Consider the following 25,338-nt stretch of genomic DNA (forward strand, 5'->3'; position numbering starts at 1 on the left):
AAATCCAATAGGAACCATGAGGTTGCAGGTTCAATCCCTGGCCTCGCTAGGTGGGTTAAGGTTGCAGACGCAGCTCGCATCTGGTGTTGCTGTGGCTGTGGTGTAGGCCGGCAGCTGCAGCTCTGATTGGATCCTTGGCCTGGGAACTTCCATGTGCCTCAGGTGCGACCCTAAAAAGAAAACAAAATATATATATATATTTTTTAAATAAAACTGGATCATTCTTATTTTAAAATTTCCACACCTTGAATTTAGCTGATTGTATCTTTGATGTGGCATTTAACATGTACTTCTATTCCATGTATTTTCTATAAACTAGTAGATATGTTCTTATGCCCGAGTTTTTTATTAGTCAAAGAGCATAACTATGCTAATGAATTATCCTCAAAAGTTCACACATGTATTAAAGAATATATATATCCTTCTCCTTTTTTTTTTCCTTTTTGTCTTTATAAGGCCGCACCAGTGGCATATGGAAGTTCCCAGGCTAGGGGTTGAGTCAGAGCTACAACTGCCAGCCTACACCACAGCCACAGCAACGCAGAATCTGAGCCACATCTGTGATCTACACCACAGCTCACGGCAGCGCTGGATCCTTAACCCACTGAAAGAGGCCAGGGTCCGAACCTGCATCCTCATGGCTACTGTTGGGTTCTTAACCCACTGAGCCACAATGGGACCTCTCAGAATATGCATATTCTTACATGTTCCTAATGGTTTGCTAAATTATGAAAAAATATTTATTTTGATTTCTCATTTTTAACTTTTAAATGTCTGTTTTCCCATTTTGTTTAGATAACAAAAAAGTCTATTCACTCAAGTGGGGTGAAGTTCACCTAATAAGCAACTGTTCTAAGTTTTACCTAAATCGCTTCTTTGAAAAAGAAATGGTGTGTGCAGGTAAGCACTGAGTGGCTTCTCGAAGCTGTCTCCATAGCCCCACCAAACATCTTCCCTCCCCACGAGTTACCCCCGTGCCCTGGGCCCAAACTCTTTCCTTTGGCCTCTGGCTGTTGTGTTATCAAACTCTTTCAGTCCCTTCCCCTCAGCTCAATTCCCCACAATCGAATAACCAAGAAGAAAAACCTTCCTTAAACCATTATATAGCAGTATAGCAAGGTGGCTGAGAGCACAGATTCTGGAACCAGAAGGCCTGGGTTTATAGTCTGGTTTTTACCCTGAGCAAGTTTCCTCATCTGCAAAAGCGGTGATCTTAATAGATAAGGAATGTGAGATGCAGAGCAGTTATTTAAGTTGCCCAAGTCTTTCAAGAAGTGGTGTATTTGGGATCAAAACCCAGACTTCTAAGGAAAAATCCGAATGATCTCATTTCAAATGCGTAGAGTTGGAAATAAATTCTCCCTCCTGGGAAATTCCATTAGACTTCCTACAACACCTGCAACTCTGTCCTTTGCTATCACAGGGACGCTACTGCCCTGCCTAATGCAGTTACAGCAGTCCCTGCTTTCAGTGGTGACCCAAAGACAGGGGACCAGCTTGGGTAGGGCATTTAGGACACTTTATTGAAACCACTTATAAGGAGTGGACTACAGAAAAAAGGCAGTTACTGACACCCTATAACTCCTTGGCTAGAGTGATTTAAAAATCTTAGAAAGTCATAAGAGTGAGAAGAAAGTAAACAGACCATTCCTTGTTCCCTTCCATTTTAAAAGGGAGTTCAGGATTACAGAGGACAGGGTGAGGGGAAAATAGCACAAAATCTACCCGGGGCAATATCATGGTTAAGAGGATGGATGCTGGGATTCAAGTCCAGGCTCTGCCACTTATTCGCTGTATGATTTTTTTTTTTTTTTTTGGTCTTTTTGCCTTTTCTAGGGCCACTCCTGCAGCATATGGAGGTTCCCAGGCTAGGGGTCGAATCAGAGCTGTAGCCACCAGTCTACGCCACAGCCACAGCCACAGCAACTTGGGATCCGAGCAGCATCTGTGACCTACACCACAGCTCACGGCAACGCCGGATCCTTAACCCACTGAGCAAGGGCAGGGATCGAACCCGCAACCTCCTGGTTCCTAGTCGGATTCGTTAACCACTGAGGCACAACGGGAACTCCCGCTGTATGATTTTAAACAACTTAGTTAACCTCTCTGTGCCTTGTCTCATCTTAAAGTAGGAATAATATACTAATAATACCTCACAGGGCTGTGGTGAGCATTAAAACAGTGAGTGACTAATACATAGTAAGTACTGGATGAGCACTGCGTATTCCTAGGATTTTCACAGTCAGCTCTTGATGCTACTTTCAGTTTGCTGCCTCATGACAGCATAGGCTTCCTCAAAGTAGACAAAGCAGGGAGGGCACCTGCTAAACTTGGAGAATGAGTAGAAGACACAGCATTTCCCAACCTGCATCTCTGCATCACTGTGGGCCCAGCAGGGTATTCATACGTTATTGCCTGTCAGGAAGCCAGGCTCGGTATGGGCACTGGAAGAAGCAGGGAATGGCAATGGCAGCCTTGATGAATGGAAGTCAATGTGTGATTTTGTTTTTCCTTGTCTTTCTCAGGTACAGATGACGGTTCTATTGATGCCTGTAAAGGGGACTCTGGAGGCCCCTTAGTCTGTACAGATGCCAACAACATGACTTATGTTTGGGGTGTTGTGAGTTGGGGTGAAAACTGTGGAAAACCAGAGTTCCCAGGTGTTTATACCAAAGTGGCCAATTATTTTGACTGGATCAGCCTTCATGTAGGAAGGCCCCTTATTTCTCAGCACAACGTGTAACACGGTGATCTCACTCTTCTTTCTACTCTTTCTCTCTCGGGAGTTTCATGTTAATTGCTATCATCCTGTGTAATTAGTACTTCTTCAGGAAAAAATATAAAGGCAGTTGTATTGAATATTTTGTAAAGGTCTCTACAAAGTTTATGCCATGTTGGGATTTTGCTATATAATTCTCAAATAAATATGTTAGCATACATAATTATAAAGTATCTCTTCATATAGGAGTGCTGTATTGACTGGTTGAAGGACATTGGGTTCCCATAAATCTGGTTCAAACCCTACTCTACCTCCTACTCAATGCTCGGCCCTGGTCAATTTACTGTCTTTTTTGTGTCTCATTTTCCATATTTAAAATGGAAGTGGGAATTTTGAGAAAATGAAACTACATACCGAAGCAAAGTGTTTGGCATCATACCCTGTCAGAGGGAAATAATGGCCCTCACAGCTCATTGTCCCATTTGTCTGCTTCCGTGAGTATTCAGAGTTCTCGAAAACGGTTAGTGCCTCATTTCACAAATTTTCCTTGACCCTTTCTTTAAACCTCTTCACAGCACAACCACTGATCTCCTGGGCACACCTCCCAGTCTCTTGCCTAGTCACTCACCCTTTCTCACCTCCCCCTGCCACCAGCAGCAGTAGAGAGTCAACCGCCCAGGGCATCACACCCTGCAGCCTCCCTGGCTACTGGTCTCAGCTTCCCTCTCAGCCTCTTCCTTCTGGTCACCTCTCTCACTTTGCATCATTTAGATTCAGCTTTAAATCCCACCGCAGTCCAATGATTCACTCTCCTATCTCCAGCTCTAACCTCTCCTAGAACTCTGGACTGTGTCTCACCGAGCACTTAACAATGGCATCTCTGTTGGGCTTCAAGGCCCCTTCAAGGAGACAGAACTTGAAGCCTCTGGCCAAGACAAGAATTATCAGACCCTTGTCATCACCCCACCCATCTCATTGTAATGCCCCTTCCCCCTCCCCTTGAGCAACCTGGCCTACTCCTGCTTGCCCTCTGCTAGTATATGGCCCACTCCTCACCCCACCCCTATAGGGCCTCTACACCCCCAACCAACAGCAAATGTGTGCCAAGACCCCTCTTTCCCCAACCAATCAGCAGATCAGCAGGTGTATCATAAGACCTCTCCTCTCCCTGGGTCCATATGCCTAGAGTCAGCTCTTCCTGATTATCAGGAAGTTGTCCTGTGGCACCTGCAGCATCTCTTATCTCAATAAACTCTAATTTCTCTTCACCTCACCATGCTGGAAATTCTTCTTTCGACCCGAGTGCACAGACCACGACATTTTGGTGGCCCGTACAGGACCTTAGCGGATGTCTCTCCTACCTTCTCCCTTCCCTCTTTCTGGAACCCTCTGTGAACAGGCAAGTAGCTGTGGAAGCAGCTGAGGAACTCTGGCCAGGGTTACACTCTGAAGGCCCTGCTGCTCACTGTGCCTTAGTAACTGCCACCCGAATGGGCGAAGGTTCCTCTTTTCTTTACCTCCCGTCTGGGGACCAGGCCAACTGATGTCATGCAGGTGTGAGACAGGAGATCTAAGAGCAATTAGCGCATGCTTGCCACTTGAAGCCTATAAGGTGGAATCCCCAGCCTTCCCTTCCCATCACTTTCACTTTGCCTTCCTCGAACCAGCTGGGCCTTGAGGGAACTTGCCTCTCCCGAGCCATCCCAAAAGCTCCTTCCACATCCCAGAAGCTCTCCGTATGGTGAGTCAACCCCAGCTGCTCCTGGGACTCCCCCCACCCCGCCATCTCCATGCCTTAGTAGCACAATGCCTTGGTCTCACAGACCCTCAATTTTGTGCCTTAGTCCCATGAAGACGTCCCCGAGCTAATAAGGGATGCCTTTTGCCAGTCAGTGACTCTCAGTACCCACATTCTACGACATGGAGGCTAAGAATGGGCTCTGGTACGTCCCTGGAACCACCTGCAGGTTGGTTTTCCCTTTGGCTGTATTCTCAACAAATGGAAGGAATTTGACCCAGATAATCTTACATGGAAAATAGTCCGAGGTTCCTTATGTCCAGGCCTTTATGACCCCCAGCCAAAATTCAGGTCTGAGGGACTCCTGCCATATGTGTCTCTTCATTACTACTCTGTCACCTCATTCTCCTCCTCCTCCTCCCCCTCCACCAGATATTCTTGATGTTGGGAGCAATCAAACCAAGTAGGGATAACCAGCCTGGCAACACTAGGAAATTAGACTGAATGGACAATGTTAGTATATAATTTCCTTTAAACATGAGGAACAGACTAAGGCAGAGGAACTGGGGCTATACTGAGCTATACTTGGTGAAAGCTTTTGACTTAAATTCTTATGACTTTGCTATTACTGCTAGCTATATTTTTTGTATTAACTGTTTTTACAAATGTGAAACTGAGTCCCTGATAAAATAATGTGCAGGTCCATAAGAGATCAATGATCTCTAGAGAAGAGAAAATGCACCAAGAGGGAGTATTTTCCTGGATCATGACAGACTAGTAAGAGGGGTAGTCCAGAGACTTTTGGCTGCTATTAATAATAAGGCCTAGTCCAGTAATAGCACATTGAGTGGCCTATCAGTGAACACTTCACCAGACCTAGGACGGAGCATTCCTAGCATCATGGGATGAAATGGTCGTGAAATGCCTCCCCAAACTATAGTTGAATTTATGACCATGGGGGAGTGCTGTGAACTGGAGATTGGCACCTGCCGTCTGTCTGTACAAGGATTAACTCATGAGCTGCTGCAGCCGATGATCCTCAACAGCCCCTGAAAGGAGTTAAGGGTGGAAATCAGGAATGAGGCACTCTGGGCTCAAAAAACTGGGAGAACAGGCCTTCAGAGAGGTACATCTCAGTAAGGATTTTTACATCTTCTCATATCGAGATAGGCACTAAAATCATTAACAGTGACATCTGCTTTGGCCATTTAGGAGAGACATGCATGTTTCTTTCTCCTGAAAGAAATGAGATCTATCTTGTCTATTAACATTCAGGTAATCACCTCTCCAATTATTTCTAACTGGGTCTGTTACACCTACATTGAAATATATGACCACATGACATGGTTTCATTCCTTTTGACAGGGCCAACCAAGCCTTGGCTCTGTCTAAACTGCAGTTAAAAGTGTTATCAAGCATAACCTGGTTCTTAGCCCTGCTTGGTCTCCTAATTACAATGGTTTTTTTGTTTCTGTTTTTGTTTTTGTTTTGGTCTTTTTGCCTTTTCTAGGATGCAGGTTCAATTCCAACCCTAGAAAAGGAGGTTCCCAGGCTAGGGGTCTAATCAGAGCTGTAGCCCCCGGTCTACACCACAGCCACAGCCACACCAGATCTGAGCCGCCTCTGCAACCTACACCACAGCTCACGGCAACGCTGGATCCTTAACCCACTGAGTAAGGCCAGGGATCGAACCCGCAGCCTCGTGGTTCTTAGTTGGATTCATTAACCACTGAGCCGTGACAGGAACTCCTTACAATGTTCTTTTACTGATCTTTGGCCTTGACTTTTTTATCTGCTTGTTAAGTTTGTTTCTTCTAGGATACAGCAAATAAGTTTCCAAGTGATAATTTGTCAAGGATATCAACCAGTCCACACCTGGACAACATTAGAACAAACCACCATATGGTTCCGTGGAGCCACACCTTCCTCTGCAGGAATGCCCTGGCAGAGAGCAGGCAGAGAGAACCCAGGGCCGTTCAATGGCCCTATTCAGCAGGACGCAGCCAGAGCAGTTGTCAGCCCTTTTCCTTTTTAATCTGGGTTCCCAGACGCCATAGAGGGAAATAGGTAGGTAGTTAGACTTGAGGGGGGTATTCAAAAGGGCCAAAGGCTTAGCCCTCAGGAAGAAGAGGCGGGGAGGTGGGGGGCGGTTGTTGGACTTCAAGACCTCTTCAAAGAGTTCCCATCATGGCTTCAGTGGTTAATGAACCTGACTAGTATCCATGAGGATGCAGATTCACTCCCTGGCCTTGCTCAGTGGGTTAAGGATCCAGTGTTGCCATGAGCTGTGGTGTAGATCACAGATGTGGCTCAGATTGGGTGTGGCTGTGGCTGTGGCTGTGGTGTAGGCCATCAGCTACAGCTCCAATCCGACCCCTAGCCTGGGAACCTCCATATGCCATGGGTGGGGCCCTAAAAAAAAAAAAAGAAAAAGACCCCTTCAAGGAGATAGAACTCAAGCTAAAGTACTCAAGCTAAAGTTCTCAGGCATCTCCCTCTCTGTGGTCTTTCCACATGGGCTCTCAACGTGGAGACTTGGGGTCACCAGCTGCTTCTTACATAGTAGCTGACAAGTGTCCCAGGAGAACCTGCAGAACCTGCACTGGCTTTTTAGACCTAGCCCAGGAAGTCATTTAGTCTCATTTCTACCACAAAGACCTGACCAGGTTCAAGGGGAGGAATTATAATCTATCTCTTGACCACCAGGGTGTCAAAGAATATGTGACATGTTTTAAAACTACCTCCTTGTCCTGACCCAGTAAACCTGGTTCTTGTGGCACCTTTGCAGATATCTGTGTATAAGACAAAAAGAGAAGAGTATGAAGGGTGGCAAACTGAGAAACCCAGCATATGGGCACCATTGGCTGACCTAGGGGAAGTGGCATTGTGGCCTTTTGAAGGATGAGTCTACACCGTGACACAAGGCTTGAGACTTCTCAGCAGAGTGGACCGGGGTTGGGCATGCAGAGTGAAGAGCCAGCTTCCCCACAGTGAACTGAGGTGGCAGAGACCAGGAACAGCAGGAGTGGGATGATGAGATGCCTGGGCTCTCCCAGTTTAGAGGTCTGGGTGAGGGCTCCCGGCTGTCCAACACAGAAGCCCATCAAATTGATTTAATTTAAAAAAATGGCTTTGTTCAGGGATAGCATGCAGTTCCTAGAATCTTCAGAAAAGCCAGAGAGTTGGAGGCTACAAGAACCATTTAGGACTGTTCATCAGAGACTCCCACTGCTTTTATCTTGGGTCCCAGGCTCCATGCACAGCAGAGGCTGGGCACTGGACACTACTGCCTGACCTTTTGCCATTGCTTCTTTTGTCAGTAAGCATGTTCTTTCCGGAAGATGGTCAAGAAACAGGTCACCAGGAGTTTCCGCTGTGGCTCAGTGGAATGAATCCCACTAGGAACCCTGAGGTTGCAGGTTCAATCCCTGGCCCCATTCAGTGGGTTAAGGATCCAGAGTTGCTGTGAGCTGTGGTGTAGGTTGCAGACGTGGCTCGGATCTGGCATTGCTGTGGCTGTGGCTGTGGCTGGCAGCTGTATCTCTGATTGGACCCTTAGCCTGGGAACCTCCATACACTGCAGGTGCAGCCCTAACAAAAACAAAACAAAACAAAAAACAAAGAAAGAAACAGGTCACTAGAAGTGGAACTCTGCCATCACCTCCTTTAACCCTGGCCTCAGAACTCACCATCTTATGAGGGAGACGGGGAAGCAAATGATAAAGCTGCATTTTCCAGGTACAACAGTAAGGAAATCTCCTGGGAGACTCAGAAATCAGCCTTAAGAGTCTAAGAAGAGTCCAAGAGGTGAGCTAAATCTGAATTGGAAGAATTTTCCAGGCAGATGCAAATGTAAAGGACTTGTGGCCGAGCACTTCCGCGTGAGTGGAGCCCAGGGTGCAGCTGAGGAGCTAGAGATGGAGGAAAGGAAAGGCCAGATCAGGCCTCATGCCGAGGAGTTGGCACCAGTGAAGGCCTTAGGAAAGTTCATGCTGGAGACTCTGAGGAAGACATGTTGGAGGAGTGAGACAAGGTAGGGAAGAAAGAGATTACTGGAGCAATCCAAATGAAAAATCATGAAGATAGAAACCGAAGCAGGGCACTTTTGAAGACAATGGCACGGATTCTAGGAGTTCCCTTCGTGGCTCAGCAGTGAACAAACCCGACTAGGATCCATGAGGATGGGGGTTCTATCCCTGACCTCTCTCAATGCGTTAAGAATCTGGTGTTGCCGTGAGCTGTGGTATAGGTGGCAGATGCTGCTTGGATCCCACGTTGCTGTGGCTGTGGTGTAGGCCGGCAACTGTAGCTCCAATTTTACCCCTAGCCTGGGAACTTCCATGTACTGTGGGTGCAGCCCTAAAAAGCAAAATAAAGAAATAAACACAATTAAAAAAAATAAAGACAATGGCACTGATTCTAGATATGCTAAGGAGTGTAACAGATGACATATGGGGACAGAAGAGATGACAGGGCACTCGGAAGAGGGATGGAGGTCTAGGATAATTTGCAGGTTTTCTTTTGGATGCTGAGGGGATTGGTGTTGCCACTGATTGCAGAAATAAAGGAAGAGAGGAATAGAAGTAGGTTTGGTTGAATAGGGATATTTTGGAGCTGTGCTGTCTATGAGAGCCCAGAGAAGATATATACTATGCAGTAGGAGACATGAAGCTGAAAATCAACCAGAGGTTTGAAAGTAGCCAGAAACCTTATCTAGAGAAACCACACACCAGAATTTATCCTGATGGTTTAAAACCTGCGATCTCACCCAAGCAGGTCCCTTTCCACCGTCTCTAGTTCTTCCTCCTCATGTGCCAAGTGAATCATACACTCTGTCCACAAAGATCACTTGAAAATCTTTCCCTGATTTTTAGCGTCTGAATATTTGTGTCTCCCTACCCCAAGCACTGTGAAAATTAATAAGGGGAAACCTTACTAAAATGGAGTAGGGAGGCCAGAAGAGGGAGCTCTCATGCACATACCACTCCATGTAACAATCAATTGTACACATCCCAACAGGAAGAGACTTACGTTGCATTTCCAGTAGGAAATGACACTACTTTTAAGTAGGCAGAAAGAAAAACGATTTTCTCCTTGCTTGGCAACAGCTCATCCAATGAGAGACTGTCACAACTTGGCCAATGAAAAGCCACTATACTTTGAGTCCTAGTTTTCCCCACCGAACTTTTTGTTTAGAAGGCCCTTCCCAACCTCCTCTTCTCTGTAAAAGGGTTTCCTCTCCTTTGCTTCCATGCAGACCAGCATGCGGTTCACTATAGTTGCATGTCCTGAATTATAATTCTTTTTTTTTTTTTTTTTTAACTTTCTGCCTTTTCTAGCGCCGCTCCTGCAGCATATGGAGGTTCCCAGGCTAGGGGTTCAATCGGAGCTGTAGCCACCGGCCTATACCAGAGCCACAGCAACACAGGATCCGAGCTGTGTCTGCAACCTACACCACAGCTCACGGCAATGCCGGATCCTTAACCCACTGAGCAAGGGCAGGGACCGAACCCACAACCTCATGGTTCCTAGTTGGATTCGTTAACCACTGCACCACGACGGGAACTCCCTGAATTATAATTCCTTATAGCTCCTGAATAAACCTATTCTCCTGTTAAAACAACTAGCTCCTTTATTATTTTAGATTAACCACCCATGGAACATGTACAGTGAAGAGACCATTAGGGATTTTAGAAGGGTTATCTGACTGACCATGCTTGTAACTGTACTGGAAAACTCTCTATAAAAAACAGCATACTTGCAGCCACCCAGAAGTTCCCATTCCAAGGTCACTTATATCACTCAGAGAAGCATCAGCACAAAAAGAGCATATTTTATATTTTCTTAATTTGTTTTTGATAATTTTGACTATAATGTCTTTCCCCATTTCTTCTTCCTATTTTTCCTTCCTGGGACTACATTGTATTTTTGTCCCCAGTGCTTCATGGGACATATCTCTTGTGAAGTTCACCAATAACCATGTTATTAAATCCAGTGATCAGCATGCTGTCCTCATCTTCCACCACACCAGCTGAACTGATGCTTCTATCTTTCTCAGACACACTGGAATAAGGTTCTCTCCTGCTGTGCTTGGCTGCTTCCTCTTTGTCCCCTTCACTGACTCCTTTTTTTTTTTTTTTTTTTTTTTTTTTTTTTTTTTTTTTTTTTAAGGGCTGTATCTGAAGCATATGGAAGTTCCCAGTCTAGGGGTCCAACCAGAGCTGTAGCTGCCCACCTAGCCACAGCCATGACAGATCCGAGCTGTTTTTGCAACCTACACCATGGCTCACAGCAATGCCGGATCCTTAACCCAAGGAGCAAGGCCAGGGATGGAACCTGCATCCTCACAGATACTAGTCAGGGTCTTTATGGCTGAGCCCAGATGGGAACCCCTACCTTCACTGACTCTTAGTTACCTGGCCTCCTATGACTTAGACCTCATTCTGCTTCTCTTTTTTACACACTACTTCTTAGAGGATCTCATCTGGTAGTCCTATGGCTTTAAAAGCCATTTCCATGCCGACTTCCTAGTAGTTCCAGCTCTTATCCCACTTCTGAACTACAAGTTCAGAATAAGCTTCTCAAACACAGTATGTCTAAAGTTAATTTTCTAAAATTTCCCTGAAATCTGTTCCTTCTGGAATTCTCCCCATTTTAATTAGTAAAAACACTCTATCCTTCCAATTATTTAAGCCAAAAGCACAATGTCATCTTTATTCTTCTCTTTCTCTCACACACCATATTCAATCTATCAAGAAATCCTATTGGTGCTACCATCAAGTTGCATCTAGAATGTGACCACTTTTCACACCCCAAAGCATCCTCCGTGGGCCAAGCCATAATATCCTCCCTTGGTTATCATGTCCTGTCTTCCTGGCTTCAGATTCTGCCCACCCACAGTTAAAGTATATGTGGACAGACTAGCCATTTGCTAGCAGGAAAGACCTTCAAGCTGTAGGTTTGCAACCAATAGTTTCTGTCGTAATAATAATACCAAGTTTTGCTAATTAGATGAAAGTATCTTGTAAAGAAGATTCTTGTCAAACATGTTATGCTAAATATTTGGAAGAAAATGTGGAAGTAAGTCATTTAGAAAGTATATGATCTGGTCAGTCAGGGCTGGCTTCATGGGCACGCATCCTGAATTGATGCATAAGGCCCCAAACGCTGAAGGGCTCCAGACTTACTTTAATGCTCTCCCATTATCACCTCGAAATTCTTAATAATTTGTGAACGAGGGGCATTGCATTTTTTATCTTGTGTTGAGCCCTGCAAATTAGGTAGCTGGTCCTGTGGTCAGTGTCATATGCTGGTATCTGAAAGCAGGATTTAAGAGGAAAAAGTAAATCTTGGAATTACTGCAGCAGAACAACAACTATCTAATGATTTGAAGAGACTGAAAATAAAATTAGAATCTCGTTTTCTGAAAAGATGGCAGTGATTTTCATGAGGAACACAGTTAGAAAAGGAGATTTATTTGAGAGCAAAAAAGAATAACTCAGCAGAGGAGCTGGAGTGTGAGAATTTAATTCCTAAGGACAGATGAGGCAGAGAAGACTAAACCTGAATCCTTGTAGAGGCCAGCTGTATTCAGGGTATAGGAAATTAGATGAGATCATCTCAGAGTAAATGTGTACAGACAAGGTATAAAGGAGAGGTTTGGAGTGCTAGAACCAGGTAGTATTACTACCTTCTGCCTTTTCTTTGTGAAGACTTATTCCCATACCAGGGAGTTTCTCTGAAGACTTGAAAGAACAGAGCCTGGTTTAAGGGTTTCAGTGGTGGAATTAGGTGGGACATCAGAGGTAATCTAGTCCAACATCCACACTTTAGAGATGAGAAAGCCAACGCTCTAGAAAGCTTAAAAAAAAAAAAAATCTGTTTCCTTTGCCAAACTGTTGGAATGTGCTGATGTGCTGCCCAAAAATTAAGGAAAGAAAACTTTGGCATCTTGTGATGACAGAAATAAGCCTTGATTTGACTGGATATTGTCATGTGATCCTCTGTGGGCACCTCAACTCCTTTACTGTAAAAGAAAATGCCTCCTGGAATTCCTGCTGTGGCATAGGAAGTTAAGGATCTGGTGTCTCTGTAGTGGCTCGGGTTGCTGCTGAGCCACAGGTGCAATCCCCTGCCCAGCACAGGGGGTTAAGGATCTGGTATTGCCATAGCTGTAGCATAGGACACAGCCATGACTAAGATTTGATCCTGGCCCAGGAACTTCCATACACCTTGTGTGAGACCAAAAAAAAAAACAAACAGATAATGAGGTAGGAGGCAGATGGGCCCCTGGGCTAAGAACAGTTGGGACTTGCTAGGCTGAGTAAAATGGGTCTTGCTTCTCTTTGACACTTCAAGGATAAAGTTAGGAGTTCCTGTCATAGCTCAGTGGTAACAAACCCCACTAGGATCCATGGGGATGCAGGTTCCATCCCTGGCTTTTCTCAGTGAGTTAAGGATCCAGCACTGCCATGAGCTGTGGTGCAGGTCACAGATCTGGCTCTGATCCTCTGTTGCTGTAGCTGTGGTGTAGGCTGGCTGTTACAGCTCTGATTCAACCCCTATCCTGGGAACTTTCATCTGCCAAGGGTGTGACACTAAAAAGACAAAAAAAGAGAATGTTAACGGCAGGAGCTGAGCTCTGCCGAAGTAAAAAGATAAGATGACCACATCAATCATTTCTGGAGTTAAGGAGACCTCACCAGCTACATATGTGGAGAAAAACTCCTGGGGGTCAAAAAGGCAGGGTATGCCAGGACATAGTAAGTCCTGTTGACTATCCCATAACCCTTTGCTCTGGAATCCATCTTGGCCAAAACACACGCATGCAGACTGGGAAGGGCCCTGGGTCTCATCAGGTATGAAAAATAAAACAAGATAAATGGCCTAAGGAAAACAAAGACCTGAAAGAACTGTTTTGCATAAGTGATTTAAATCACTTCTCTGGTGCGCTCCTCATTCAGGAGGATGCCCGCACCCGCAGTCCTTTGGGTGTGTATTACTGTCTTGCTGTCTTAAGTAAATCAACTATTTCTCTGTGTGCTCTTCCATGTGTTGTACTGTCTCTAATAAAATATGTTGTGCCTATTTTTTTTATAGTCTGCCTCCTTGAATATTCTTCTTTTCAACCAGGTCAAGAATCAGGGCGATTTTGCTTTTAGCATCTACCTGGTCTAGTGGCTAGGGTTCCTGGTTTTCACCCAGGCTACCTGAGCAGGGAATTAAGACTTCACTTCAAGCTGCCGCTCACTGCTCTCTCTCCAAGATAAACACTGTCCAAACACAATTCTCTTCATCCACTGTGTTGTGAGTTGATCACAGTCCAAGGATGCCTGGTTGAGCACTGCAGTAGGGCAGACTAAAGCCAGGTGGCTTTCTACTAACCCAGCCTGGGGTTGGGCTCAGTGAAGTGCCTGACATAAAGTAAGCTTTTCATACGGAGAGATATAACTCTTATGAGCTCTGCACTGCACATTTATTATAAATGTATGGAGCTTGTAACAAACACAAAAGCCAAACTAGAACTTATTGGTAACTCTTATTAGAAAGGACACATCTCTTGAAATCTTGCCCTGGATCTTCTTGGAAACCTCCAGGCAGAGGAAGATAACCAAATATTTATAGCTCTGGTAAAAATTACTGCAATTGTTATTTAAGGCTTCTGCACAGGGTTGGGAAACGATAGAGAAAAGTTACTGGAGCTATCAAGTTACAAAGTATCTTCAGTAGGAAATCTGTGATTTCCACTTTTTTCCTTTTTTTTTTAAACTGCAATCAATTGTAGAGTACTGCTTCTCCTTTACCAGAGAAAAAAAGCTCATGGTTTTTTATTTTTTACATCTTTTTGCCATTTCTTGGGCCGCTCCCGTGGCATATGGAGGTTCCCAGGCTAGGGGTCTAATTGGAGCTGTAGCCACTGGCCTACGCCACAGCCACAGCAACGCGGGATCCGAGCCGCGTCTGTGACCTACACCACAGCTCACAGCAACACCAGATCCTTAACCCACTGAGCAAGGCCAGGGATCGAACCCTCAACCTCATGGTTCCTAGTCGGATTCTAACCACTGAGCCACCACGGGAACTCCCGCTCATGGTTTTTTTATTGTCAAACCATTTTCTTCTTCCATAATTCTGAAACCAGCATCTCGCTCATCCTTCTCAGCCAGGCACCTACATGGCCTTGGGTTGACATGTTCCAGTCCCCATCCCCCAACAGCAGGGCCGTGAATCCCGGACCCAAGTTGGTGAGACGTGGCTTCTGCCCACCCATCAGGCAGAATCAATTTCAAACCCGAAATTCAGCTGGACCCCTCGGCTCTCTCTTTGCAAGCGGCTATGGGAGCTCACTTCTCCAACACTGTCTACATCCAGAAAAGCCTGTCGCTTGGGGTGGCTGAACAGCGCCCCTACAAGTCGGAGGAGGTCACGGGAGTTCGCCACCTGGCTGCACTTTACAGCTATCCAGGGAGCTTTTAAAAAACGCGGATGCTCACTGACACCTGGACGAACCTAATCAGCCTCTCTGGGGTATGGGGCCGAGCATGGCTATTTAGTAGCACAACCATCCCCTCAGGTAGTGCTAACGAGGACCAGGTAACCGCCTCGGGGGCGTGCCGCGGCCACCAAGTAGGCGTGGAGGACGCCTCTCAGCGCTCCCGCCTCCCCGCCCCTCTGACGCACCACGCTCGGCGCAGGCGCACAGGGACAGCGGCAGGCCCAGGTGAGCGCAGCGCGTGCGCCGCGCCGAGCGTCTCCGCGTCTCATTGCCGGCGGAGAGGGCCCGCCTCCCAGCCAGGCGGGAGGCGGGGGCATGGGGCCGGCCCCACCTTGCTGTTGAGCCCTGGCCCCGCGCAGCTGCCTAGGGCTCGCTGGAGGGGCTCAGTGGGGCGTGCGCCGGTCGCGCGGCTCCCGGGACCCGTGCGGCCCGGCGCTGCGCGGATGGCCCAGCTCCCGCGGCCCGCGCTCGCCCTCCTCTTCCTGCTACTGACCGCGGCTTTCAGATGCCAGGAGCAGGCCCAGCCCACCGATTGGAGGGCCACCCTGAAGACCATCCGGAACGGCGTTCACAAAATAGACACGTACCTCAACGCCGCCTTGGACCTTCTGGGAGGAGAGGATGGGCTCTGCCAGTATAAGTGCAATGACGGTGAGGGGGACCCCAGGACCTGCGAGGCCCGTGCTTTCAGGGCTGTTGGGGGGACCGAGATCGTGGAGGTGTGAGATGCCAGGCAGACCTTGACGGTGTCCTCTGGCCGTGGAAAAACAACCATTGCTAGACCTTCCGTTCTTGTGTTTGAGCAACCTGCTGACAAGTTCGCACTACTGTTGTTAGCATGTGAGAGAGCACCTGAGTGTGTACACACCGTTCTGTTTTCATTGCTTCTGAATTACTTCTTTTTTTTTTTTCCAATTGCATGGAAGTTGCCCAAGAACTTAGTGACGTATGCATCATGGTGATGGAGCGAAACAGACTGATTTTAGCTCTATTTTAGCGCCTTTAAATTAAGCAGCTGAACGTGCAAAACATTTCGAGAATTTTAAAGTCATGGCCTTTTAACTTTCTCAAGAATTGGTTTAAGTTATGTTTTTCCTGCAGAGCTACAGAAAATAAATCGCGACCTTTGTACAGACTTTTGGTGTACTCTATTGTTGAGAAAGAGTGCTGATAACTCTGCTAGAAAATGAGTCCATCAATACTTGACAGGAATTTTCTTTCCTTGGAAACTGGTGACTCTGCTTTGTCAATGTTGGTTGCTATTGTTATTCTTTTGATTAGCCTTTTCATATTTTTAAACTTTAATTATGTTTGCATCTGCGAACCTGTTTGGTGGCATTGTTGGTAGTAATAAGTCAGCATTTCAGGCAGAGATCTTTCCTCCGAAGCGCCTGACTTTTTGGAATGCTTAAATGTTGTAATAGTTAAGATAAAGTACTTCTTTTTTGAACTTCACAATGCTAAAATAGTACTTATTGTTTCCAACAAGAGTGGACAAGGTCTAGGCCTAGTGGATTTAATGCGTGGCAGCTCAAAATAATAGGGAACTCAGTGACTTTAATAGTAAAACTGGACAAGATGTAGATGAATTTAAAAGGAACCAATGTCATGTAAAACTGATGCAGCATGCTCTCTGTAATTCTTAAACTAATTGCTAATTTTCTGTTAATGGAGGTAAAGAAGGAGCTATATAAGCACTAAATATCATTTCTTAAATTCATGCCCAAGTGGTACCACCAGAATTCAGTGAGGAAGGTTGTTTTTGTCCTTGTAGAGCTTGTTAGGAATAAGTAACTTGAAGATTAAATGGTTGCCTTCCCGAAGGCAGATGTCATAGTTTTACTTAGTCATCTCCATTCATTAAACAAATATTTCAGTGCCTATTATATGTCAGGTGTTTTACCAATGGGAGATTTGGCATTGAAGAAAACTAACAAAATTCCTATCCATGGAGCTTATATTTCTGGTTGAAAGAGACAGTAAACTAAAGAATAAGTAAAATAAGCCAAATCTGTAGTGTGTGTAGGTCTGAAGTATGCCAGTGCTTCCAGAACAATAAAGCAGGGGGAATGGAAGTGGCAGTGTTAGGCAGTTGCTCTTTATTATGGGCTGTTCCGGGAAGGCCTTGCTGAGGAGATACTATTTGAGAAGAAATTTAAAATGGTGAAGGTGACATTATGGTGATCAGGGGAAAGAACAATCCAGGCAGATGGAATGGCCGGCCAGTGTAAAGGACCTGAGGAGAAAGGCCAGTCAGGGATGACTCTGAAGATTTTGGCCTGAGCCAAATGGCCTGAGTAGTGCCATTTCCTACTGAGATAGGAAAGACTTGGAAGAATCAGTGTCCATAAATTTATTATGAATTAAGGGTTCTAGAGTGTATTTACATTTAAAATATCTCTGAGGTTGAATAGAGACTATTATTAAAAAGATCCTGTGCTCGTGCACAAGCCTCACTAAATTTACCATTTGGAGTTTAGAGCAGGGTCTCTAGCATTAAAAACATACAATGAATGATATTCTTCAGTGAAAATCCTTTTGTTTCTTAGTCAGTACTGTCTGCTCATAAGACCGTGGTTCTAAGTCAGCATGTTGATAATTCCAGCATAATGAAAGTTGTTCCTTCTGTTACCTGAGAAGTCTCCCTGGAATACTATTTCAACCTTTCCTATATTTCGGAATGTAAGTGACCAAATCGGAACCAAAGAGAAACAGACAAATCCCAAAAGTAGAGGAGCGTGGTGATCAAGGGGTATTTAATAATTGCAATAAAGAGGTCAAGGGAGGGAGTTCCCGTCGTGGCTCAGTGGTTAATGAATCGGACTCGGAACCATGAGGTTGCAGGTTCAATCCCTGGCCTTGCTCGGTGGGTTAAGGATCCGGTGTTGCCGTCAGCTGTGGTGTAGGTGCAGACGAGGCTTGGATCCTGCGTTGCTGTGGCTGTGGCGTAGGCCGGTGGCTACAGCTCGGATTGGACCCCTAGTCTGGGAACCTTCACATGCCTCAGCACTGGCTCAAGAAAAGGCAGAAAGACCAAAAAAAAAAAGACAGTGGTAAGGAGAGGTGTTGTATTCAAGGGTGCAATTTATTACATTGTTATCCTTGCTCTATTGAAAGATCAGCATTATGGAGACTTGCTCCCTCTGGCTATCCTCCTAGAAACAAGGCTTTATTGAGAGTGAAATAAAGCTATTTAGGGGAACAGATTTGATAGTCACTATTTTTTTTCTTACTTTTCTTTCCTGACTGTAGAGAAGATTTGAGGAAAAATACTTTCCAGTTTCCTTTGAAAGATAGAAAACAAAATTGGCTTGAAAAATGTTTTTAGAATTATGAATAAATTATTAATTCATTCAGTGATTGATATCTTAACAGGGTCCCTTTGGCTGTTGCGCTGAAACTAAAAGGGGGCAAGGGAGGCGGGGAGTAAGAATGGAGGCAGAGTGATAGGTGCAGGAATTCAGACCAAAAAGAGCAGTGGTTTCGTCCAAGTTGGTAGCACTAAAGGTGGTAAGAAGTGCTTGAATTTGGGATATATTTTGAAGGATGAGCCTAAAGGATTTGCTCATGGCTTGGAAGGAGGGTGTGAATAGAGTAAAAAACGATTCAAAAGTTTTTAGCCTGAATAATTGGAAAGATAGAATTGCCATTAACTGAATTGGGGGAAGATCATGAAAAAAAAAAAAAAAAACAAACAGATTGGGGCTCATTAGGAAAAATAATAGCATATTTGTATGCTTTTAAGAACTCAGTAGAGGAGTTCCCATTGTGGTTCAGTGGGTTGAGAACCCTACTAGTAACCATGAGGAAGCAGGTTTGATCCCTGGCCTCCTCAGTGGGTTAAGGATTCGGCGTTGCCATGAGCTGTGGTGTAGGTCACAAGACAAGGCTCAGATCCCATGTTGTTGTGGCTGTTGGTGTAGGCCAGCAGCTGCAGCTGGGATTCGATTCCTGGCCTAGGCACTTCCATATGCCTCAGGTGTGGCCCTAAAAAGAAGAGGAAAGAAAAAGAATGATTCAGTAGAGAGTAAAAATACCAACGGGGGAGAGAGGAAGGAGAATTATTAGTCATGTCCTTAGGTGAGTGAGAGGAGTGGGCTCTAGCACATGAATAGAGAGGTTGGCCAAGAGCACAGATGCATATCCCTGTTAATAGGAACAAAGGTAGAGGATATGGGCACAGATGCCAGATAGGTGCTAGAAGAGATAGGTGTTCTCTTATGGTTTCCTTGGTTTTTCTCGGTGAAGTAGGAATTAAGGTCATCAGCTGAGAAGATGGAAATGGAAGTGTTGGAGATTTGAGGAAAATAGGAAAGTGAATGTACCAGGAAAAGAAGTTAGCATCTGGGCTCTTTGGAGATTAATAATTAGGAATTTAAAATCTCAAGTGTTTTGGAAAGCAGGTTGAAATTCCATACTACGTTTCCTGTAAAACACAGTGATAAGATCTTTCTGTGACCCAGTAGCCTTCCTCTTATGCTTCACATCTGTTTCAGTGTCTTTCAGGTGGAAGAAATTGCTGTGTTGGGGAGTATTACATCAAATTAAGAAAAATATGTAGGAAATAACTATCATTGTCTCAGTTCAGGTGGATCAGCTGCCCATACAGGTGATCGAAGCATTAAGAGAAGAGCAGTCGCTTGTATCAGAAAGTGAAATCAGTGAATTTGGTTTGTTTTTAAAACTCTTTTTCTATCTCATTTTTTCTTAGCATTCAGTATGTCTGATTACAAATTTTAGGAGACAGTGGCCCCAGCACATCTTGGATTTTTGGTTTGGCTCTAATATTATTTTTCTACTATTGAGGTTTTTTTGCTTTGTGTGTATTAGTCTACTCAGGCTACTATAACAACATACCATAGACTGGGTGATTTAAACAATAAGAATTTATTTCTTACAGTTATCGAGGGTAGAAAGTTTAAGACTGAGGTTTGGCCAATGCTTTTCTCTGGTGAGGACTCCCTTCCTGGCTTGCAGACAGCTGCCTTCTTCTGTGGGTGGTGGCAGTGTGGGAAGAGCACGTTCTCTGGTGTCTCTTGAGACTTATAAGGGTACTGATCCCATTGTGAGGGCCTTGGCTCATGACCTAAACTTAATTATCCCCCAAAGGACCTATCACCAAATATATGTATCACCAAATACATTCAGCATGTGACCGGGGGAAGTCACAGTTCCGTTCATAGCATTGTGTAAAAACTGGCACTAGTAGAAATGCTAATTGTCTTTAATGTTCAGTAGCTTTAACACCATTTATAACAACATTTAAAATTATATTAAGGAGTTCCCGTCGTGGCGCAGTGGTTAACAAATCCGACCAGGAACCATGAGGTTGCGGGTTCGGTCCCTGCCCTTGCTCAGTGGGTTAACGATCCGGCGTTGCCGTGAGCTGTGGTGTAGGTCGCAGATGCGGCTCGGATCCCGCGTTGCTGTGGCTCTGGCGTAGGCCGGTGGCTACAGCTCCGATTCAACCCCTAGCCTGGGAACCTGCATATGCCGCAGGAGCGGCCCAAGAAATAGCAACAACAACAACAACAACAACAGACAAAAGACAAAAAGACAAAAAAAAAAAAAAATTATATTAAAACACTTTTTGTCTTGGTATCCATATCAACTTAATCTGTAATAAACAACTTTCTATATAAATTGTTTAGAAATAATTATTTATAAAGGTGAATTTAGAACTCTAAAGCACTTAAAATGTTTCAGGAAACTAGTTACTTCCATTTTCTACAGTTTTTTTGTTTTTTGATGTAGATAAGGAATATTTTAATTTCACCAAGGAATGTTTCTCATTTTTTCATCTGGTAATTTCTTGGGCACCCACTTTGTGCCAGACATCTTCTAAGTGAGCAGGACAATAATCCCTGTCTTCATAAAAGCTGTTTATTAATTGTTATAATTAATTTGGCTAATAAATGTTAGAAGATTAAGTCCAACCAGGGGTGTATGGGATGGACATGGAAAGGAAGGGGCACTGTTCTAGATGGAGTGAGCTGGAAAGGCCTCTCTGTTTGCTTATTTTATTTATTTATTTATTTTATACTGTGGCCACACCCATGGCATATAGAAATTCCCAGTCCAGAGATTGAACCTGTGTCCCAGTTGCAACCTGTGCCATAGGTGCAGCAGTGCTGGAGCCTTAACCCACTGCACCACCGGGGAACTTCCTGGAAAGACCTCTATGAAGAACCAACATTAGTAGTTTCAAAGAAACAGCAAACACATGTCCCTTTTGCCGCTTATACTGGGGAGCCAGTTTTTGCCAGTATTTATTTCACAGTGTTATTATCCAATATTTCATTTACAGTAGATCTTGGTTCTTTATTACTCCATTTTATCAACTTCTCTCCTAAGAGATGTTTTAGGAAACAGTTTTAAGCACTTGTTCTGTTTGAGATGACTCCTTCCATCCTCCTGCCTCTATTTTCATTTTTGCCGGCTGATTCTTCTCCTACAGTGGGTATTTTTGTTTTGTTTTCCCTGACTTCATTGGCTTTTAATCATTCTCCCATTCAGAATGAGGATACACACCCACACCACTGCACATACCAAAATGCCAAAATGTGTTTTTATAGACTCAAAATCAAAGAAAGTCCATGGCTTTGTATAAAATACAAAGAGAGTGGAAAATAGAAGTGCTACTGTCGTATGAATATATAACATTGAGAGAAATATCTTTCAGGTTAAAAAAACAACAGATACTTGAGGAGATTAGAAATCCACATGCCTTTAAAACTCTAGGCCCTTATCAGTTGTCTTAAGGGTGGTAATCTCTGATCCTCAAGGAAAAGGAGTAGGTGCCAGAAATCTGGAGACTGGCAGGGGGAATGTACAGGTTATCCAAAACGTTGGAAATAAGATAAGCAGTTTGTTGGTTATACTTTCAAGTAATATGCCTGATATGTTTTGCTTCAACCTCTGGATACCTTTTAAGGTGATTTGCTTCTAAATTTAAAGCAAAAGTCCAGTTGTTAACCTGAAAAAATATGTTTAATTAATATACTATTTTTCGTGTTTCCAGACTTTTTGAACACTCTCGGGCATACTTCTTGTGCTTTTTTCAGATTATAAATTTGACCCACTGCTTAATATGTCTTGTTAGATGAGTTTTTAAATATTTTAGACAGTTGATTGTTAAACCTTTGACAAGAGAGTTTCATGATGAAGATTCAAGGAGTTAGAATGACTTCCCAAAGGATATAATGCTGATCCAGCCTGTTTTCCTTCCAGTGAAGCAGTTTCTAGTGTAGTACCATAGGTCAAATGCCTAGTTTCTCATGTTATTCCCATGAGAAGTACAGGCTGGACAAAACTTGAGTTTTAGGTGAAGTCACATTTGGCCAAGTGGTGTACCCAAAGGGTTGGGTTAATGACTTGGTGGCTTCCTGTAGAGAGGGCTCATCTATTACAGGGTGTTGCAGGGTGTCCTGCTTAATATTAGTGTCTCAAGTTTGTGACTATCTGGGCATAGCAAGTAACACTGGATAAATACCTCTAGATTTAAAATCTGCTGAACACTCGTGAATGGTGAACTAAAACTAACAAGATAGAGTTTTAAAATCTGGTATTTAAGCTCAAAAATTAAATGGCAAAAGTGCTTAGTCTCTAACAGTAGATGTTAAAAAGCTCATTTTAGAAAGAACTAATGAGTTTTTTCCCTGTCTGATGTATCTTAACACTGAGACATAGCTGAAACATATGCTGTCTTAAGTTATATTAATACAAGTAGGGTTTTTTTGTTTGTTTGTTTTTGCTTTTTAGAGCTACACCCAAGGCATATGGAAGTTCCCAGGCTAGGGATCAAATTGGAACTACAGCTGCTAGCCTATACTACAGATACAGCAACGCCAGATCCAAACTGTATCTGTACCCTACACTGCAGCTCACAGAAACACTGGATCCTTAACCCACTGAGTGGGGCCAGGGATCAAACCCACATCATCATGGATACTAATCAGGTTTGTTACCATTGAGCCACAGGGGAACTCCTAGTACAAGTAGTTTATCCAGTTCAAAATAGGCACATTAGGAATTCCTGTTTGGCTCAGCAGGTTAAAAACCTCAGTAGCATCCATGAGGATACAAGTTTGATCCCCGGCATCACTCAGTGGGTTAAGGATCTGGTGTTGCCATGAGCTGCAGTGTAGGTTGCAGTCATCGCTCTGATCTGGCGTTGCTGTAGCTATGGCGTAGGCCAGCAGCCACAGCTCTGATTCGACCCCTAGCCTGGGAATTTCCATATGCCATGGGTGTGGCCCCAAAAAGACAAAAAAAACCCCCGCATAATTCCTAATGGTGTTCAGTATGGGGAGCCACATTCTAAATGTGACAAACTAGAGTTGATCCATCTTTGGAGGCTGATAAATGATAAATCCATCTTTGGATAAATCCATCATTGAGGCCAAACTCAAAAGAGACTGAAGGGTAAACAGCAGTACAGTTTATCTGTTTTAGTATTATAACTGCTATGGAGATTAGCCTTCCAAGTCTTATGCTCATTCATTCATTCATTCATCAACAAATATTTATTGATGGAGTTCCCGTCGTGGCTCAGTGGTTAGAATCCGACTAGGAACCATGAGGTTGTGGGTTCGATCCCTGGCCTTGCTCAGTGGGTTAAGGATCCGGCATTGCTGTTAGCTGTGGTGTAGGTTGCAGATGAGGCTTGGGTCCTGCGTTGCTGTGGCTCTGGTGTAGGCCGGCAGCTGCAGCTCTGATTCCACCCCTAGCCTGGGAACCTCCATATGCCGTGGGAGCAGCCCAAGAAATGGCAAAAAAAAAAAAAAAAAACCAAAAAAACAAATATTTATTTATTTGTATGTCAGACACTGTTCTATGAGTTGGGAGTACAAAACAGACAAAAATTCTTACCCTCAAAGACTATATTTTAGTGTGGGGAGACAGACAATAACAAAATAAGAAGGCTAGTGATGTCATATGTTAGAACATCATATAAGCTACAAATAGTATAGTAAGAAAAGGTCTTGTTCACTCAAAGATTAAGGAGTAAGTGTGTAGATGTAGAAGGAAGGTAGCCACACAGAGAAAGAGCAGGTTCAGTGTCACTAAGGCAAGAGTGTCTGTGGAACAGCAGAGAGGTCAGATGTGATAGAATGGAGTGAAGAAGGAAGGAAGAGAAGAGAGAACAATAAGGAGATGAGGTCAGAGAAGTCTTGGAGTGTGAGGCAAGTTTTATAGGGCTTATAGGCACTGAAAGGACTGTAGCTTTTATTATAAATAAAATGTGAAGCCATTGGAGGGGTTTGGCAGAGGAAAGACTTGATCTCTGACATATTTTAATAGGATCACTCAGGTTCAGGGTCAAGATTGGATTATATCTGGGGGTGCAGTGGGGAAACCAATGTAGGGAGATTAGTTAGGTTATGACAATAATCCATGGTGACTTAGAGTAGGATGGTAGCAGTGAAGAAGATGAAAAGTGGTTAGATTCTGAACATATTAAACTTAAAGTCAACAGTACATGCTGCTGAATTGGATGTGGAATATAAGAAAATTGAGAGAGTTAAATATGGCTGAGGTTTTCTCCCCCCCTGAGATCTGGAAGAATGGAGTTGCTCTTACCTAAGAAAAGGGAACTGTGGATGGAGCAGATTTGAGGGTGAATGGCAGAAAGTACATCTTAAATTTGAGGTGCCCATTAGATATCCAAGTGGTTAGAATATTTTCCCTCATCTTCTCTCATAAAAACAAAATCCCAACCAACTCCTGAACAACCTTCAACAAAGTGGATTGCAAACTGTCAGAAAGATATCCTACTCCAGAAGACAAAGAGGAGGCCACATTGAGATGGCAAGAGGGGCGATTACACAGGGTAAGCAATCCCATACCTTCTGGGTGGGTGGCTGAGACTGGAAAGTAACTACCACAGAGGCTCACCCACAGGAGTGAGCGTTCTGAAGCCCCATGTCAGGTTCCCATGCCTGGGGATCTATCATTGGGAGAAGGAGCCTCTGGAGCATTTGGCATTGAGAGCCAGCAGGGCTTGTGAGCAGGAGCTCCACTCTTCAAAGGTGCACATAGGCTTTCATATGCACTGGGTCCCAGGGCAAAGCAGAAACTCCATAGGAATCTGGGTCAGACCTGCCTGTGGTTCTTGGAGGATCTCCTGGGAAAACAGGGGGTGACTGTGGCTCATTGTGGGGGAAGGACATTGGAGACACAAATCTCAGGAATAATCATCAGCATAAACTCCTCTAGAGCTGGCCATTTTGAAAAAATCTGGCCCCACCCATTAAGGTTGAGAAGCCTTAGGCAAAACAATAATCTGGGTGGGAACACAGCCCCACATCAGCACATAGGCTGCCTAAAAATCTCTCAGGCACACAGCTGCCTCTAATCCCACCCAGAGACAAAGCCCCACCCACC

General features: G+C 44.4%; 3 protein-coding genes across 5 annotated transcripts in view; all 3 read left to right on the plus strand.

The window, feature by feature from the left end:
- The window catches only part of CFI (complement factor I), a 37,377-nt gene extending 34,435 nt beyond the window's left edge, over nt 1–2,942 (plus strand). For both annotated transcript variants that reach the window (XM_084973188.1, XM_013989347.3), the window contains 2 exons: nt 796–900; nt 2,526–2,942. In XM_084973188.1, coding sequence (XP_084829314.1) covers nt 796–900; nt 2,526–2,743 — 323 coding nt within the window. In that variant the 3' untranslated portion in view covers nt 2,744–2,942. The remainder of the gene's footprint in view (nt 1–795; nt 901–2,525) is intronic.
- The window catches only part of CASP6 (caspase 6), a 1,021,045-nt gene that overhangs the window by 954,663 nt on the left and 41,044 nt on the right, over nt 1–25,338 (plus strand). The gene's annotated exons all lie outside the window — the stretch shown is intronic.
- Nucleotides 15,232–25,338, plus strand: part of PLA2G12A (phospholipase A2 group XIIA) — a 29,133-nt gene continuing 19,026 nt past the window's right edge. For both annotated transcript variants that reach the window (XM_003129255.7, XM_084973223.1), the window contains exon 1: nt 15,232–15,603. In XM_003129255.7, the coding sequence (XP_003129303.2) occupies nt 15,396–15,603 (208 nt within the window). In that variant the 5' untranslated portion in view covers nt 15,232–15,395. The remainder of the gene's footprint in view (nt 15,604–25,338) is intronic.

The sequence above is a fragment of the Sus scrofa genome, chromosome 8, assembly GCF_054392235.1.
Source record: "Sus scrofa isolate SSC_HxYL_T2T_F1_AM1 chromosome 8, Sscrofa_HxYL_maternal_Yorkshire_Landrace_v2.0, whole genome shotgun sequence".
In the NCBI taxonomy this organism is placed as follows: Eukaryota; Metazoa; Chordata; class Mammalia; order Artiodactyla; family Suidae; genus Sus; species Sus scrofa.